This window comes from Achroia grisella, unplaced genomic scaffold, assembly GCF_030625045.1.
Source record: "Achroia grisella isolate CSIRO2021 unplaced genomic scaffold, CSIRO_AGI_Agris_v1 utg511, whole genome shotgun sequence".
Taxonomy (NCBI): Eukaryota; Metazoa; Arthropoda; class Insecta; order Lepidoptera; family Pyralidae; genus Achroia; species Achroia grisella.
The window spans coordinates 2,311,337-2,329,890 of record NW_026712905.1 but is presented as its reverse complement, the minus strand read 5'-3'; the positions used below and the strand labels follow the sequence as shown (position 1 = coordinate 2,329,890).

The 18,554-nt window shown below is 31.6% G+C and overlaps 4 protein-coding genes across 4 annotated transcripts; 2 read left to right on the top strand and 2 right to left on the bottom strand.

Moving 5' to 3' along the window:
* Positions 1-112: 112 nt before the first annotated feature.
* On the bottom strand, positions 113-11,267 carry LOC131846543 (DNA replication licensing factor Mcm2). The gene is made up of 15 exons (XM_059195878.1): positions 11,136-11,267; positions 9,840-10,009; positions 9,027-9,190; positions 8,433-8,622; positions 6,727-7,219; positions 5,934-6,137; positions 5,178-5,409; positions 4,888-4,979; positions 4,708-4,793; positions 4,341-4,508; positions 3,640-3,801; positions 3,035-3,188; positions 2,316-2,415; positions 1,542-1,681; positions 113-1,108 (listed from the first exon to the last, which is right to left on the bottom strand). The coding sequence occupies exons 1-15, from the start codon at positions 11,136-11,138 to the stop codon at positions 821-823; spliced, it is 2,646 nt and encodes an 881-aa protein (XP_059051861.1). The 5' UTR covers positions 11,139-11,267; the 3' UTR covers positions 113-820.
* Positions 11,268-11,460: 193 nt separating this feature from the next.
* Positions 11,461-12,390, top strand: LOC131846542 (mitochondrial import inner membrane translocase subunit Tim16). The gene has a single exon (XM_059195876.1). It carries the CDS (start codon positions 11,534-11,536, stop codon positions 11,915-11,917), a length of 384 nt encoding a protein of 127 aa, XP_059051859.1. The 5' UTR covers positions 11,461-11,533; the 3' UTR covers positions 11,918-12,390.
* A 146-nt stretch (positions 12,391-12,536) lies between these two features.
* On the bottom strand, positions 12,537-15,497 carry LOC131846538 (transmembrane protein 169). Its single transcript, XM_059195872.1, has 2 exons — positions 15,236-15,497; positions 12,537-14,823 (listed from the first exon to the last, which is right to left on the bottom strand). Exons 1-2 carry the CDS (start codon positions 15,335-15,337, stop codon positions 13,693-13,695), a joined length of 1,233 nt encoding a protein of 410 aa, XP_059051855.1. The 5' UTR covers positions 15,338-15,497; the 3' UTR covers positions 12,537-13,692.
* A 140-nt stretch (positions 15,498-15,637) lies between these two features.
* Positions 15,638-18,354, top strand: LOC131846540 (3-hydroxyacyl-CoA dehydrogenase type-2-like). Its single transcript, XM_059195874.1, has 5 exons — positions 15,638-15,762; positions 15,864-16,028; positions 16,472-16,636; positions 17,277-17,514; positions 18,113-18,354. Exons 1-5 carry the CDS (start codon positions 15,754-15,756, stop codon positions 18,304-18,306), a joined length of 771 nt encoding a protein of 256 aa, XP_059051857.1. The 5' UTR covers positions 15,638-15,753; the 3' UTR covers positions 18,307-18,354.
* The last annotated feature ends 200 nt before the right edge of the window (positions 18,355-18,554 follow it).

Here is an 18,554-nt window from a genome sequence, read left to right as displayed (position 1 = left end):
AAGTCTTAATATGGAAATAGGGTTCCCTCTTATGCTATACGAGGCAAAATAGTGTGTACTTGATTTAAGCTACTTGATTCAGATCCTTTGTTAAGAAATATATTTGATTCGATTTTATTAATATAAAGATTATCAGTTTTATTATTTACGGTGGTCTTTATTCCTGTTAAATAATTAATTAATGTTCGATAATTTTATATGATGAGAATTGATATATTATTAGTGTTCGTTCTATATTAAAATAAACGTCCGAAATAAACAGGAGATACATCATGTTCGATCGTAAACACTTCCCTTACTAGTTATAAAAAAGTTACATTACTGGAAAGGGGCCGTTCAAGTATTACGTAAGCACTATAGGGGGGCGGGGCGTCTTTTCTTTGCTTATTTTGGATGACATGGGGGTGGGGGAGTCTGTATGATGATTACGTCATCGGTCGTAATTTACTTTTTTACACGAATGGCAACCCTCACATTGTTTTTGTTAAAAAAACAATACATTAATTGAGAAATGTTTACGTAAGCATGGGGGGAGGGGTAAGAGCTTTGCTTACTTTTGCTGACAACGGGGGATGAGGGGTAAATAATTGTGATAAATCTGCTTACGTAATACTTGAACAGCCCCAAATATGATTACTACGGAATGGCAACGCATGAGTAGTATAGCGGGCGTCATATGATAACGTGATGTCCATAGTATTAGTCATGTATATAGGGGATGACTACCACTTACCACCAGATATCTTGACCATTGCAATTAGATAAAAAAAAAATGTTTTTTATGTTAATGCAGTTCATTAACGGTGCATACTAAACCTAATTAAGATGCAGTTGGAGTGTCCGGCAGCGTATGAATTATCATCTTCCTTTTCTGATCATAGGAGAAACTGTTAATTTTAAATATTCTACTATCGTAGAACGGTTTGAGATCTGTTATATTTATTTGCCTGGCTCGTTCCGTCAGATCTCGCTCTGAGATTTCGATTGTCGATTGTGAATGGTTGTGAAGTCCGCGCATGTAAGCCAATTGGTCCATAGTCAGCTGCCTTAAGATGTAATACAGGAGTTCGCTGTGGTCCTTTTTATATGATAGATATTTCTGGAATGTCTGCAAAAGAATACTTATTATAAGTATTTGAGTTATATATATTTTACTTTATAAAGGGGAAGCTTCTAATTAGATTGTATTTTTTAAGTATATACATGCTCATATCACAAATAATTACGAAATTTATTTTTATACGTTGTGGAAGACTTGTTATATATTACATTTTCACAACAAAATAATATGTTTCACTAACTATAATAAGTATTAAATGATTTTATTTGGTGAAAATACTTTATTAGATGCAAATTACATAATATAAAAAACAAACAATTTAAAAAAATAGTTTTATCTATAGAAAGATATTTCATTAGCGAGAAACATGTGGTATAGGTTAATTGTATATTAATTTCCAAAACTGTGAGATCTCTACTATATTATAATTGTAATAATCTCTACTACAAGTGAGCTTGTGATAATAATATTAGAGGTTTACCTGTCGCATAGCGCGCATGACGCTGTACTTCTGCGTTTCAACGAAGCTCTCAAGCATAGTCCGGATTGCCATATTGACGTCAGCTTCCGACACCGCCGCGCGGAGATGCATCCGCGCGTGGGCTTCACTCATACGGATGACTGTAAAATAATAGCAATGAATTGCAGCAGGAATTCACGTAGGGCTAACTTTTATTATGAGTTATTACAATGCTAAAAAAAGAATTTTTTATTCATTTATAAATAATAGGTTGTAACATTTTTTTGTTAAAATAACAGTATACATTAAACTTAAAAAATAAAGAAATTGTACAATGGCAGATTAGGGATTTCTGCCGGTCAACCTTTGAATGACTGAAAGGAATCGTGGTGTGGTGGAAATAGAAACTTATGCTTAAATAATAATAACAACAAGAAGGTATATGTAAATAAGAATACTATAACAGCGCATCCTCAGTGTAACCCCAGAGTTTGTTAAGCACTTCTTATGAGTAAACTGACCATCTTAAAACCGTATTCATTACAGGATAAGAGAAAAGATAAAGTATGTGTTCTATCTCAGGCATCACATGATAAAGTGATGTCCAGAGAGCAACACACACAAATAGACTGTATTAAAAGTAGAGCAACAGTAAGCTAGCTGTTTTATGTAAAAAAATAGAGATCGTAACAATAATTGCATACGAGCAAGTCGGGAGGAAGCATCGCTAGTTATAGGATATACCTTAACTAAGAAAGATTAATTAAAACTAATATTAGTGTATTTAATACTAACCAGACTCGATATGCCTGACGGTAATTGGTAAGCTGCCAGTGGCGAGTGACTCTTGTCTCAGCTGGCTGTACATTTTCGCCACTTTATCTTGATCCATATTCTGGAAAGATTTACAAATGAAGAGTGTCAGTATTCAGTACATATAAGGTTTTCTTAGAAAATACCGATAGAAAATAGATTTAAATATTTATTGGATTAGATTGGCAATGCTAGCAGTAATAATAAAGTTGGAGAAGGTTTAAAAAAAAAAGCATCGATTTCAATTTTCATGTACTGTTCTTTTGTAACATCATCATAAATAGCGGCACAATTAATTCAAATATCATTAATTCAGAATCAGTTTAAGCGGATAAACCTATTACTTGGAAATACACACCCTAACAAATTCTGTACTATTTGAGAGTTACGGGAAAATATAATCACGAATACATCTTTCTCTGAATAATTCAGTACAATATATGGTAACAATATTTTATTTTACACTACATATAACTCGTCTCGGTTTCTTGGTTATATTAATTATTATGTTATGTTTGGTTATGTTTCTTGGTTATTTTCTCTTGGTTTATTCTATACTATAACATGCATGTATTATAGATATAAATCTTTTCTTGAATAATTTTATTGCTAAAATTGCATTAAACTCCGTTGCATAGTTTAAAAGACTTAAGCGAAAGCGTCTTCGTTTTATACTATGTAAATATTAGTTTCTAGCTCACCTGTAGTTTTGGATGAATGTTCTCTCTCGCATAAACAATATATTTCTTGAGTAAATCTTGCGGCAGTAAGAAATCTGGGTCTGGCCCAGTCGTGTCTTCGAGGGCGGTGCCGCGCTGTGTCGGGTGATGCTTGATATGTGAGCTTACTACAAACCTGTGAGAAACAATTTTTATTATGTAATGCGGCTTGGGTGGTAGTGGTGCTAGCAATTTAGCACCCCCCACACTTTATGGACGCAGATTTGATTCCTCGGTACAAACAATTGTATCCATGAGTATAATTGTTTGTATCAGTCAGGGTATTTGTACATTATGTACATAAAAAATGAATCTATGTATTTATATCAGTTGTCTAGTACCGATAACACAAGCTATTATTACGCGTGCAACTTGTAGCCTATTTGTTATTCTGATGTATAAGCTATATTATTGTAAAGTTTTCATTAAAATCCATTCAGTAGTTTTGCCTGAAAGAGTAACTAATATCCATTCTTCTATTCATACACAATCACAAACTTCTGCATGTATATATATTTTTTTCTGTTCCTTATATATCAGCAATTAACAAGTGTACTATTGTCATTTATAATATTAGTAAAATTTACTTGGCCAAGTGTGCGTCCTGCATTGGATCCGCTTCGTCTCTCACGACGCAGAGTACGTCGAAACGAGACAAGATGGGCTCGGAGAGATTCACATTTTCACTGAACGTCAATGACGCGTCGTATCGACCGCCGATTGGATTGGCGGCAGCTATTATGGAACATCTGGGAAATAAATGGAATTAAATAATTAATAATAAACTGACTGTACCTGGGACGACTGTTTTGGCTTCAGTTATGTGAATAAAATTCCTAATAATAGTTTGTAATTAATTACATTTTTATTATTTCTTAATAACATTTAATTGCGTCACACACTAGCTTCATGTGGAAGTAATTAGTCTAGTTATATAAAACACAGTTAAGTGTTAATGGAGTTTGTTTGATATAAAAATAAATAAAAAAACATTGCTCAGCTCTTAGTACTGAATATAGTCATCACTTCCAATTTCCACCGCGAAAAGTTGATCCCACTTTATATAAATACAGAATAAGATGATTATGATAAATAATGCTCAGTTTAATAATCCTAAGTTTGCAGGGAAGAGATCGTTGTTTAGCGTTAAAACTGCCCATTGGGCAATGGGCGGTTTTAACTTGTCTTGCTCATTGTTATATGATTTATACATAATAGATTACGTAAATGTTTTTTTTTTATGTATGATGAGAACAATAAAACATTATTATTTCATATCATTACTTACCTAGCATGAAGGGAGGTGACAATACCCGCTTTGGATATAGAAATGGATTGCTGCTCCATAGCTTCGTGTATGGAGGTGCGGTCTTGGTCGTTCATCTTATCGAACTCATCAATCAAGCAAACTCCACGATCAGCTAAGACTAGTGCACCAGCTTCTAATGTCCAATCTCTAAAAAGAAATTACAATTCACATTTTTCCTAAACTAAGTATAAATCTGTATTTTAGGTACCAGTTATATCAAGTAGATTAAGTAAAAGTAGTTTAAGTTCTGATGTGTCAACATTTAAAGAGAATGGTGAAGGATTGTACGAAATAGTCAGAGATCCACAAAAGCGCCTTTCTTAAACTCTGAATGAATATGACTTACCTGGTAGTAGGATTTTTCCTCACATAAGCAGTAAGACCAACAGCACTGGCTCCCTGTCCTGTAGTGAATATGGCTCTTGGAGCGATCTATATATATAAAAAATTATCATATAGTTAAGATCAAGAGATAAATTAAAAAAAATTTTGACAATATTAATAGTTTAAAAATGAATAAACTTACCTTTTCAGTATACTTTAAGAATTGAGATTTGGCTGTACCAGGATCACCACATATAAGAACATTGATGTCACCTCTGATTTTGTGCTTTTCACCTAAAATTAGAGTTAAAATTTTGTAAAGATTTATTTTCTTAAATAAAACAAAATTTCCCAAATTTAAAATGATTGGTGAGGTGCAATTTGTCATAGGAAATTTATCTTTCTGTGTTATACAGATACAGGACATATGTACCTTCGAGCCGGATCTGAACCTACATATTTAGACTTGTGCTGTACAATAATAAAAGTTACCTGGATTTTTGGGTTCTCCGCCGAACAAAGACAGAGCCAGCCCTCTCTTGATATAATCATGACCAAAAATAGATGGCGCTATACTCTGCACAATCCTTTCTCCAATCTGTGGGTCCTTGGACAACTTCACTATATTAGCCACATCCTCATCAGTCAGAGATTCAACAATGTGTTTGCAGTCCTTCACTACGATGTAGTTTGCGATTATCACAGTTGCGAAGACTGGAAAGCCCTGTGATGAAGATAGACTTTATATTGTTATAATGTTTTTGAATCTTAAAAAGAGAGATGTATTTGAATGAACATTAGAATTTTTTAAATTGATGCAATAAGAAATACAACTGTTACTCATGGGTTAATCTGGTTTCTATATAGTCCATAGTCTATATTCATTCTCATGGTACATTCTATGCTCATGACAAATAGAATATATATTTAGAACTGTTAAACCATTTAGAATATATCAAAGAGACACATTTTCACATTTATAATATTAATATAGATAGACTTTCTTAGCCAGATAGTATTTATTTATCATATAAAATTATATAATCGGCCTGAGTTCTCAAGATACGTAATAAGATAAGTGATCACATTATTTAAAATATTGTTTTCTTTATGTATTAATACAGGTTGTTAACATAATGTGGATATAAAGTGTAGACTTATTTTTAATATGTTCAGCAGTAAATCATGAATATGTTGAAATAATATGAAATGATAATAAAAATTATCTATAAAGTAGAAAAACCATACCTGTTCAGTATTAAGGGAGCCGTCATAATTATTTGTGTAAATTCCGGTCAAATCAACCTCATCTCCCGGTTTGCAACGGTCACAGAGATCAGCTAGCAAAATACAGTCCTTGCTACGTGGTATACGACCGGCAGGAATACGGCCCGGGGATTCTTGGATGGTCACCTTCTGGTAGTTGCGGTACACTGTTTGTTCCATGTTCACCTAGACATAAGTATTATTATGAAATTGTTTTTTTATTGACGATACCCTAACTAGAGACAAAGAGATTAGAACTTTTTCGAGAGTTGACGGTGGTTTAGTGGTACGATTTCTTGTATAAACATTTGTATTCATGAGTATGGTTGCTTGTATTGCTCTGTGTGTTTTCTATTTATTTTATGTATGTATTTACAAAAAAATGTTTCTAAACATATAAAGACACTTAATAATAGTCCACAAATCATTAACTTTTTTTCCCTAATGCTGGGAATTTATTTATTTACTTGAACTTTACAGTGGAAAACCAGCCTGAACAGCTTTTGAAATAAGTAAATTAAAGTATGTCGCCAAAGAAAACCTAAATTTCAAGCCTAGGCTAACTGAAAGCTTGTGATTTTGATTTTTTATTTACATATATATTTTAGAAGTATAACATCATGTATGTTCTTTTACTGAAATATAAAGGATGCACAAATCCGGACTATTCAAGATATCATAGCAATTTCTACTGATACTGAAAGTGTGTCCTAAATTTTTTGATAATATTAAGTAAATTAAGTAAATATGATGTCTAAATAGAATATTATCTCACCATAAACGGTCCAGCACTTTGACACTCTGGACAAGACCCAGGCTTCACTTCTGAGTTCTGTGACTGCACAAACGGCCCCAATATATAACCACATCTGTTACAGTCATATTTTACAACAGACAACTGCGGCAACACACCAGTGGTTGCTGTGATAACACCCACGGTCCTAACCAGCTGATTTAAATGCAATTTCCTGAACGTTCTCAACTCTTCAATGAGAGGTAAGTCAGATATCCTTACATGAATCTCTGACGTCACCCGTTCGTAGCTAGGGAATATTTGCAGTACAATCTCTTTAGCAACTTCGTCAAATATTTGCAGCATTTGGAAGGGTGCTTCAGGTAAAAAATAGGCAAGGACTTGTTCCCGACGAGCGAGTACGTCGAATTCGACGTGAAACGATGCTTGATTGTGCTCGCACATACGACGTATACGATCTTTGTATACATATTGACCTTTACTGTTGGTGAATGTACGCAGGAAATTTTTGAATCTGTAAATTAATATGCCTGTTATAAGACTAGAAATCGTTATAAACGAATACAATATATAAAATGGTTCAGTAAAAGGCAATGTCAACTATCGATGTAATGCTGAATATCGCACATGACATGCCCATATTTCACACGGCATATATGATTCCAATGCGGCAAGGGTGGTGTGGCGAGTCTAAACTTGTTTCTCAGAATATGAAATGACCTAAATAAGTAGCTATGACGAGGTCGAGTGGAATGAGTAGTCATGCTCACTAAAATGTCCAGATATTGGGCTCCCTAAAATATGGTCGAGCGCAGTGATGGTTGGCTCATCCGTTATACTCGTGAACGAGTGCTGCTTGTAGGGACTGGTCTGCTCTTATCACTACGACTGATTTAATCTTATTGTGTTCTTATATTTGAGCCTAAATGAATTAGTGCTGGTTGGTAGTTTGTATTCACACGTTTTGACTTGTAAAATGTGAACTTACAAGGATTGTTTAAAAGAGCAACACACAAGTTTCTTGCTTATTCTTCTTGTGATGAGAAAGCTTTCCAAATAAGCAGTATATTTAAAAAAAAATTTTTGACTATTCAAAAGTGCTTAAATTAAGTTTATTTCAATAAATGATTTTCTATTCTATTCTATTCCATCATAATGTTAATTAAGTAGAGACTTCCAAACAACAGACAAGAAAAACTTGTAATTTTTAGTCTTAATAATATTAATAAATCCAAACCTATACTTACTACTTCTACGAAATCCTGTGATGCAAGAACAAAAGTAAACAAACATGTAGATTTTCAACAAAAAACTGAATAAGAGAAGCTCAGAAAAATATGACAGTCTATACTACAATAAGAGAGATAAAGGGAGGGAGAAAATCTTATCACTAAAATTAGTGCAGTGACTGGAAATTACATGATAACATAAAAGAGATTTGCAGTTACATACAGTTATATAGGTACATTATTCGGAATCTTTGGATCTTCTGGAATCTTTACATAGTATAAAATATAGTTGCAGCTGCTGTCTGATCTGTTATATTTCAAGGCAGTTTTCACCAATAGTTAGAGTGATTCAAAACAATGTTTTAAATGTATACTATATGTGTTATAGTACAGGACAAGCCGAAAAATTTAAAGAGTAATGCATCTGTATGCAGCAGAGATGCTAGTGATATAGAATATAAACCATTATATAAAGATGTTTTATTAAAACAAATGTACCTGTTAGCAATCTCAGTTCTCGGTCCTAACATAGAGACCCATTCTTTTGTTGTATAACCCTTGGTATCCTCAAGGTTCTCAATACTCTCAATGCCTTCTTCCACCTGCTCATCAGTGCCCATGGCAGCCTTCTCAGCTGCCCTGCGTCGCTTTGCGCGTGGTGCATCTGTGCTCTCTTCATCTGAGTCATCTGGTGTATATTATGTGCATATTTAGGTGTGTTCATTCAATCTCTCTATATTATTACTACAACTGATATCATTAAAACAGTACCATAATCATTATTTCACTGTTATAAATTTAAAATACAGTATATATGTATATTATTAATATGCATATGTAGAAGAACTATCTAGGTGAGATACAACAAATGTGTATGACCATATAATAAAATGTTAATCATGGACAATGTAAAATATTCATAGCCAAGAAAACACCCAGTCTGAACAACTTTCCTCAAGGAAAATAATCATAGTAAATTTTAGACAAGTACTAGAAATTATTACTTGTATGGTTTACATAGTTTAAAAACATATGAAAACTACAATAATACTCCAAAGAAATACAGATATACAAACAAAATATACCACATACCATAAATTAAACCACGATCATCTCTCCTTCTCCCCTCTTCTCGGTCACGTCGCCTGAGTTCCTGCTCGGCTGCTACGCGATCTTCAATAGCAATCGCGTCATAGTCTTCATCATCTAAATCTTCGTTGTCGTAACGATCCAATGCCGGCATTGGGCGATAATCACTGTAAAGAAAATAATCAACAATATTATCTTAACTTCTCTTCTCTTTACTTAATCTATGTTCCCAAAGGTAGAATGGAATAAATTTGTTAGGGATAATATCACCTTTTGTATCAGTTAATAATTATTTTAATTCTTCTCTGTATATAATAAGACTGTAAATAGAATAAAAGTATAAATAAATATATATTTTTTTATTAATAAATATTATTTTATTAAAACAAAGTACAATTACAAGTAACTGAGAACCTAGATTTCTAAACTATCTTCTGCTTGGAGAATGAAATATAGTCATCACCACAAACATTGCATGATGTTCCATGCTATTCCAGTATAAAGACAATGATTGCCAGTTATTAACACCACCAGCTTAATTGTTATTCTGCTTTTCTCCTCTATTTCATTAAAAATATATTAAACAAACAAAAAACATAAAACTGTAGGTCATTTTATATAAAATTGTTAGAAATTAAAGTAGTAGTTCCTTGTAAACATGCCTACTGTGTCTATGAACTATGTCCTGATGATTGGAATATTTATTAAGATGCCAGGTATACTTTGTCAATAAATTAGTTGCAACATAATACAAAATGTCAAGGTTCAATATATATTAGTCCTCAATAATAATATAATCTATATTCTTCCACTTACGCTTCCATATTATCATTAAACAACTCCTCTCCATCATCCTCTTCTTCTTCATTAACATTATCGCCAAGTATAGCACCTTCATCTTCAAACATTTCATAATCTCTGGCAGGTGAAGTCATTCTGGACCGGGCACCATCTCTGTCAGATGGGGTATCTGGGGTTGGAGAACTCTGAAATATATATTAAATTAGAATACACTTTTAATTATATTAATTCTAGTAATTTATAGTACTTAGTTAAGTATCTTTAGTGTCATAAACTAACACATTTATAGCATGTTCCTGTGCTTCTTAATTTTAAGTTTAAAATGTTGCAAAGAACCATTAAAATAGAATATTTCTATTATAAATTACCTATCACATACAGTATGGTATTATAAAATAGTACAGAACATATCTTATGCAGTACAATATTTATGGACATATTAAATTTTACTACACATTGTCAAGCCATATAAGTGAAAATAACCTGAAATAATTATAATATTATATTCCGCTTTAGATAGCTTTACACAGGTAGCATTAGAATATATTACTAAACTAACTAACTAAATGGTGTAGGTGTTCACTAAATGTAGAACTAAAATCCACTTTAAGAATTTGTTTTTTATATGGTATATAATTACACAGAAACAACTAGTCTAATGTAAGCTTGTACAATAATTATTAAACAATTAACAGAAATAATAAAATATATTTTTTTAAAACATAAATAGAAAAAACTTAGTGTTTCTACATAACAATATATTGTATTGTGCAAATATCAAACTCACAACCATCTTAAAAAAAGTAGTGTACTAACCTGCTACGCCATAGCAGTTGTTATAATAACAATAATAATTGACTGAGGGATTTCATTATAAACTTCCAACGAAAACTTTCATTTGTACTTTTTCTTAGCTTTTCAAGAGTAAACAATATGTATCAACTTTTCAATTTGTACATATTAAGATGATATTAATTAAGTAAGCTTTACTATAGTTAATGAGAAATTAGCCATGATAATATCATTAGATGAAATGGTCGACAATATCAGTTAAAGAAGAAAATACGCAGATGACCAAGGGCCGGTTCGTATAGCTATATATAACCCATATATTAACATAAAGTTTATGTTAAACAGTGGAGATTAACCGGTCAAAATGACGATAACTGGTGATTTAAACTTATAATGTTGTATGAATATTTTCCAAGCTTTCTTATAATGTACTGACGCCATTAGTAGGTCCATAAGTTCTAAGAAGGATAACAGTATGATCCATACAATTACATTATAACTATACTAATTTAAACTTACCATTGTTTTCAAATACAATTATATAGCACTAGGAAACTTTAGAGCATTAGAAATGTAATTTTTTTATGAGAAACTATATTAAAATTTAGGATAAACACAAAAATAACAAAGAGGTTATAAGCGATACGTTGAAATGTCAAATTGTCAAATTACCCGCGAAAGCGCGCTAACTTTTTTTTTTAATATTATGTCAGGTTCGAATACTGACTTGTTTGTGGTAGAGTCTGGTAGATATTTAACTCCATCTATGCACTCGCAATAGTAATACAAATATTAAATAGAACGCAACGAATTGGAAATATGTAAACTGTAAACGCGACATAACCTTCTAATATTTTTTGACATATATTGTGTCGTAATGACAGTAGTTATTTCAATATTTTATTTATTATTTAATAATGGCTAAATATATAGCACAAATAATAGTGCTAGGTGCCCAAGTAGTAGGGCGTGCTTTTGCTAGAGCATTAAAACAGGAGCTAGCTGCTTCACAAGAAGCCGCTAAGCGAGCTGGTGGTGGACCTCAGGGTGCCAAAAGAGCAGCAGCTAATGCATCCACGGGACTTACTTTGGAAGAAGCAATGCAAATATTGAATGTAGATAAATTAGAATCGGAGAAAATTAAGAAAAATTATGAACATTTATTCACAGTGAATGATAAAGGAAAAGGTGGTTCTTTTTACTTACAATCCAAAATAGTTAGAGCAAAAGAACGGATAGATGCTGAATTGAAGGAGAAACATACAAGTACAGAGGAGCAACGACCGAAGGACACATCATGAGAACAATGGGAATATTATAGATTTAATTGGAAAGTTGTAGCTTTAAAAGTTGTTTGTAGCAAAGAATATTGTTTTAGAAAAAGTAAAGAATTTTGTTTGTAAAATACTTTATTGGGGTAGAAAATGCATACCACTATAGTGACTAGAATACATCAGTCTTCATAATTATAATGTTGATTACGATCAATATAAAAATTATTACTAAAACATTTCATTAATAATTCATAATGCAAAAAGCATTGCCCTATCAAATATATCATCAATAAAATTTTGCTAAGCAGAAAAAATGCTTTTATTGTAAAAAGTTTCCACCAAGTTCTTTTGAAACATTGTTTTCAAATCCTGGATTAGTTTTATATAGATAATATTTTATCATTTCTGATATTCCATGAACTGGATGTTTTTTCAATATATATAAGTCATTTACTTTACTACATCGTAGCCTATCATTGTCATTTTTCCTAAAAACTATTGGTATTATAAGCTTACTAAATATAATAAATTTTACGACTATAAATAATATAAGCAAAAATCTTATAAGATATGTAAATTATTACCAATAAGTATTCTTATTCTAAAATGGTTACACTTGTAAACACATAATAAATCAGTACCGTAAATTAAAATGACTAGAGAAGTACATGAATAGAAAGAGATATTGATTAAATACTGGAAGAGATTGAGCAAGGATTTTCAACTATATGACTATTATTAACTAAAAATTAAAACTAGCAGTGTAAGTTCATATCATATCACCAAAAATCACAACACCAATAAAAAGTGGAAAAGTGGCATAACTGGTAAATAGAAGGTTAAATTTATATAATAGTGGTGCACCTGTATGTTTATGAAATCAGCCTTATTTTAAAGCCAGGCTCATATTAGGTTTGTATTATATGAACACCACTAAATGTTATAGGTTTATGGCATTGTTTTTACTGAAATGGTTATACAAATATTTTAGGATTATTTATATATTTCAGGAAAAACAATGACACCTAATGAAACCTTCAACAATATGAATATTTATCCTTTTGCTCTACAAGAATGTTAAATTGCAATATATTCAATTGTTCCCCACATTATTACATAATATACAAATGCTCTTGGCAAATATGTATCCCTAAATAACATCTAAACAAATATAATTGACCACAAATTGAATGACTGGTCAAAAGTGTATGTGTATAGTTTTTGATCAAGTACCAGACATAAAAAAGAAATTTGTATCAACTTTGTTTTAAAGTGTAAAATCTTACAATTTTGATTCACCTATTTCAATTTAGTATCTGCAGCTTTCAGGACTTTTACAGACAAATACTAGTTTTTTTTAAAAGAAAAACAAAGTGAATACTAGTAGTAATGTCAACAGGTGATGGAGCAGTAAACTCTTAGCAGTTGGTCATAGCATTCTTAAAGTTTGATGACAAAGTACACTCTATTTGGTAATAAAGCTATTATGAATTAAAACATTATAAAGAAAAAATAGTAATCTAAAACCATTACAATGAATTCATTGATTTCTCTCAATTTATTTATCTGAAGCACTTATCCAATTATCTTATATTTCCAACATACCCATTGCTAATATCCCTGCCCAGTCCAGTACAAATGCTACTTCTTAACATTTACATAAAAATCAGTCAACTTACATTGCTTCTAAAATATTGTAAGTCTATCAACTTACAAAAATGTAATGAGAACACCCTATCATATTTTATTGGTTAAATATATCAATGTAGATAATAAATATGTAATCTACAATAGCAATTAATTTAACATGGTTTCACATCCATTAGTACAACAACTTCATATGGACTGCACTCAGATATACCCAATGTACTGCAGAGCCAGCCATAGAAACCCTTCTCAAAATCACATACATCCTTCCACCAGTTGGCCCCACTGAATGTGAGCTGCACAATCCCAGCATACAAACCCAATCCAACAGTGAATGTAACTATTAAAAATGGATACAACAATATCACTATTGGAGCCAAAAACACCTTTTTAACACAATTCAAATTCTCTGTGACATGTGTGAAAATGTTATACCAAGTCATTGTACCCATGTAAAATGAATACATAGCTGATATGCAAGCAACAAATGGAATACAAACTAGTGTAAACAAAAATATATGAGGGCCATTATATGTTGAGCATTTAGATATATCCATTTTATTATATTCTTCAGCCACAATAGCAGCTTCAATAACTTCCAACTCTTCTCTTGATATGTTCAATTTTACATCAACATTTTGACCCTTTTTCTTACCTCTTTTTATGGTGCCAGTCATAGTTAAGTAGCCATCTTTTGAATTATCAGTCAGTGAACAGTCTGGGGAAATTGATCCTTCCGATTCAATTCTTAAAGCTGTGATTTCAGAATCAGTATGTTCTGATTCAACTATACCAGGGGCAATATTGACTCGTTTTTTCCTTTTAGCACTGTTCTTTAAACTGTCTGTAAGTATGCCCATTTCAAAACTGTTCTCAGATTGAGTTTGCGATAGACTATTAGGGGTTGCTGATGAACTTTCAATCTGATCTGAGTTTAGAATCTTACAACTTTTGTGTGTATCATTTTCAGTGCTATCCCTTAAATCTCCATGACTGGAGCATGCATCAGATGAGTTCTCATAAATGGGTGACAAATCAATGATGTCTCTGCTGCTATTTATGCTGGTGAGAGGTTGATAACCATTTCTTTGAGATTTTTGGGTTTCATCATCACCATTTTGTTCAACTGAATCTTCATCATATACATCAGTGATAATAGGCAAGTTAATTTTCATGTTAGATTTCAGTCCCTCCATTGTGGAGTGTATAATTCCATTCACAACATGTTCAGTGACAGGTGACAGTCCATTTTTATATTTTGTTGGCAACTCATTATCTGCAGCTCCCTGTTAAAATATATTATGATATTTTAGTATTTTGTAATTTAATGAGCATGTAAGACAAAAGGCATTTAAGGTTTGTATTGAGTTCAGCTAAGGTAATGTGAAATCAACACGTGAGTTAATGATTTCAGAATAGATTTTTGCAAGTAACAATTTTAGTGTCTAATGCTTAGAACATCAGTGATAGGTCGTGTGTAACAGCAAGTGTAAGATATTATCCATCAGTGCGCTAAATTGAATTTAAATCTGTACGATAGTTTTTGCTTGAAAGTTAAACAAAAATTCATAAACAGAAACTTTCGTGTTTATAATATTACGAAGATTAATTTACAATGATTAGGCTTCTGTTCAATTAGTGCATAAATTTAATTTTTACTTTCTTTTTATGAATAGGATAATATTAAAATATTAGAACCTGCACGCTTATTATGTGGTCTACATGGCTTTGTATAGTATTCGGCTTTTTGCCATTTCTTTTCTTGGGTATTATAAACATGGGTTGTTCTATTTGAGCCATGTTTCTGTTTTACTATTCACTATGTAAAACTATAAATGAAGAAATATTTGTGAAATCAAGGAGCACTATGAAAATAAACAAATATTGTAGAAATTCATAAGAAATCACTGAAGAAAACTTATATTATTCGATACGTATAAAAAAAAATTGTATATTTTGTTGTATATCAATATACTATAGGAAAATGCCAAAATACCAATGTTACCAACATAAGATAAGACCCAGATCACTTAAACCACAGAGAATCGGATCAGAAAACTTAACTATAATTTGAAGTATGTCAGTCAAGTGTCAAAATTCTATGGCAAATCACTTGTCAACCCAATCCAAATAGTTCCAATGTTCCTTTAAAATTTAAAATTTAATTTATATTTCACAAATTAATTTTAGACTATTTATATCCATATTGCATCGAAATGTTAAAGGTAAATATGATAGGAAAAACACGTCCTTTTAAGTACTTTATGTCATTGTTTTTTTTTATTCTAAGAAAACTTAACCAAATAATTCTAACCTCTTATTTTAGGGGATGGTTAGTTTGGTGACCGGTGGAGCATCTGGTCTTGGTAAAGCGACTGTGGACAGGCTTATAAAAAATGGAGGCAAAGTTGTAATTCTCGATATACAAGCAACAAGAGCTCAGGAAGTAGCTAAAAAACTTGGTGATAATGTGATAGTATCAGCCGGTTGTGTAAGTTTATATATGTAATGCTGTAAAGAATAGGTTTACACTCCGCATATTGAACTCTAACATTATTCTTCATGCATGTCAAATAAATAAGCAATGCCCACTTGGTATCCTTTATTTATTTCTATTCAGGTCTATATAAAATGGTCACATCTATAACTATATTGGTAATACTAACTATAAACTTGTTGGTATGTTCTATTCTAAACATAGCAATAAAAAAGGCATAATATAGTTGTACTTTGTTTATTAATAGTATACTAAATGGAAGGGGTTGTTAGTAATGGGGAATGATGATGCAATTGCTTGCTCATAATATACTACATTAAATCAACCTTCCTCTGTTGACCTGCCATTCCATTATCATTTTTTAATTGTAAATATTGATTTTACTTTTGTGATACCATGTAAACATAATAATACTGTTATCTATTTTATTTTCACAGATAACAAAAGAGGAAGATGTGAAGAAAACATTAGATATTGTAAAAGAGAAGTTTGGCCGTCTGGATCTGTTGGTGAACTGTGCGGGACACACAGAGACACACCAAGTGTATAATTTTTACAAAGATAAAGAATGTGATCTGGATGGTTTTGTTAAATGTGTAAATGTAAGTTTAATGGATTTCTAGTAATTAATTGATTTTCAATGACAATAATAATTCAACAACTGTTACCATAGGTAGGATAGTCGAGGCCTTGTCAATGTTGTAGTTTAATTTTTAGTCTTTATGTTTAATACACATTTACTTTATAAATAATAATAATAATAGCCTTTATTACTATTAACTTTCAATTTAGAATTTTTCAAAATCTATACTATAGATATATATATTATATTTTGCAGTGACTGTGTACTTTTTATTATATATTAAATTGATAGTATTTTTATTCTCAAGAAAGAAGAAAACATCGATTAATATATTTTATAATGCTTCTTTCCAAATAACAAGATAAAGGCTAGGTGAATACAGTAATATTAATCCAGGACAATTAACACAAATAACAGCTCACAAAAATTGAATATTATTATACATTTTTATATACTATTAATTATAGAATATTATTATATATTATACAATTTTAGACCAACAGTAGAAATCTTTGTATTATGCAAGGAATTGAATATGCAACCATTGTGCCGAACCACTAGACCAGGGCCATCAGTATTTAATTCAAATTTTTGTGACAATGTTACAACAATTCCCTATGCAATATTGTTATAATAAATTAAGTGTTTTTCTATTTCAGGTAAATACTATAGGTACATTCAATGTCATAAGGTTAGCAGCAGGATTGATAGGCAAAAATAAACCAAATGAAGATGGTCAGAGAGGTGTCATTATAAATACAGCAGCAACAATAGCTTACGAGGGTGACATCGGCCAAGCGCCTTATGCAGCATCTACAGCTGCAGTCATTGGCATGACTCTACCCATAGCTAGGGATTTAGCTTCACAAGGAATTAGAGTTATGACGATAGCCCCTGGTTAGTTTTAATCTTTGCCTCTTTGTTTTACTTGCATTTTTTGTAACTGTAAGCAAAATAATTATAATAATATTCCTGGACAATTCACATAGCGCCATCTAGTCCCAAACTAAGCAGAGCATGCATTCCATATGCATTAGTACCCATGGTACTAGACAACTAATAGATATATTGAGATACATTTCTTTAGTAGTTTAGTAATACAAACAATTATACTCATGAATAGAAATGTTTGTACTGTGTGAGGAATCGAACCCACAATCCTCGTAAGTCAAGCGCTGTGCAAAACTGTTAGACCTCTGAGTCTACGCTGAACATGCTGATAGTAAGTGGCAATCAACTATGACTAAACTTCTAAAATTCCTTACATTTAATTGTAACGTAAAAATTACCATATGTTTGGGACTAGTTAAGAATCATTGGTTACATACCTAAATTTTGAAAATATATTGTGGGAACTTTTAAATTTTAAAATAGTCGTCTAAAATAAAATTATACGATACAACAGAGCCGAGATTAAAAAACAGACTTATATTTTGTCCATTCTATTTACGTAAAAAAGCACGTACGTATATTACATTAAAACATTTCATTCCAGGAATCTTTGAGACACCGTTAATATCATATATACCAGAAAAAGTTATAGATTACCTGAAAAGAATATGTCCATTCCCAACAAGATTTGGCAGACCTGAGGAGTTTGCGCATCTCGTCACAAGTATCGTGGAGAATCCAATGCTGAACGGTGAAGTGATTAGATTAGATGGTGCACAAAGATGGTTTCCGCTGTAGTTAATTGAATGTTTAGATTTAGAATATATTAAGACTGTTAATAAATGTACAAACAATTAGTAAATATTTGTTTTTATCACATACCTTTCAGCAGGGATGTTATGGATATGAAATTTCAGATATGGATAGGTTTCGGATATTGGAATGATTATTATACCGGATACGGATACGGATGCGGATATGAAATTATTTCGGATTATCCGTTCGTTTCGGATAATTTCGGTTACGGATATTAATTTTTTATGGAA

Bases quoted from the DNA above. Each gene is read 5' to 3' on its own strand.
- LOC131846543 (XM_059195878.1), bottom strand. The intron at 8,623-9,026 runs GTATGTGGTATA...AATATACACCAG, and splicing joins TGATCGTGGTTTAATTTATG to ATGACTCAGATGAAGAGAGC. The intron at 5,410-5,933 runs GTATGGTTTTTC...TCTTCATCACAG, and splicing joins GCTCCCTTAATACTGAACAG to GGCTTTCCAGTCTTCGCAAC.
- LOC131846540 (XM_059195874.1), top strand. The intron at 16,637-17,276 runs GTAAGTTTAATG...TTTCTATTTCAG, and splicing joins GTTTTGTTAAATGTGTAAAT to GTAAATACTATAGGTACATT. The intron at 17,515-18,112 runs GTTAGTTTTAAT...ATTTCATTCCAG, and splicing joins AGTTATGACGATAGCCCCTG to GAATCTTTGAGACACCGTTA.
- LOC131846538 (XM_059195872.1), bottom strand. From the start codon at position 15,337: ATGGCTCAAATAGAACAACCCATGTTTATAATACCCAAGAAAAGAAAT. The intron at 14,824-15,235 runs GTTCTAATATTT...ATATTTTAACAG, and splicing joins ACCACATAATAAGCGTGCAG to GGAGCTGCAGATAATGAGTT.
- LOC131846542 (XM_059195876.1), top strand. From the start codon at position 11,534: ATGGCTAAATATATAGCACAAATAATAGTGCTAGGTGCCCAAGTAGTA.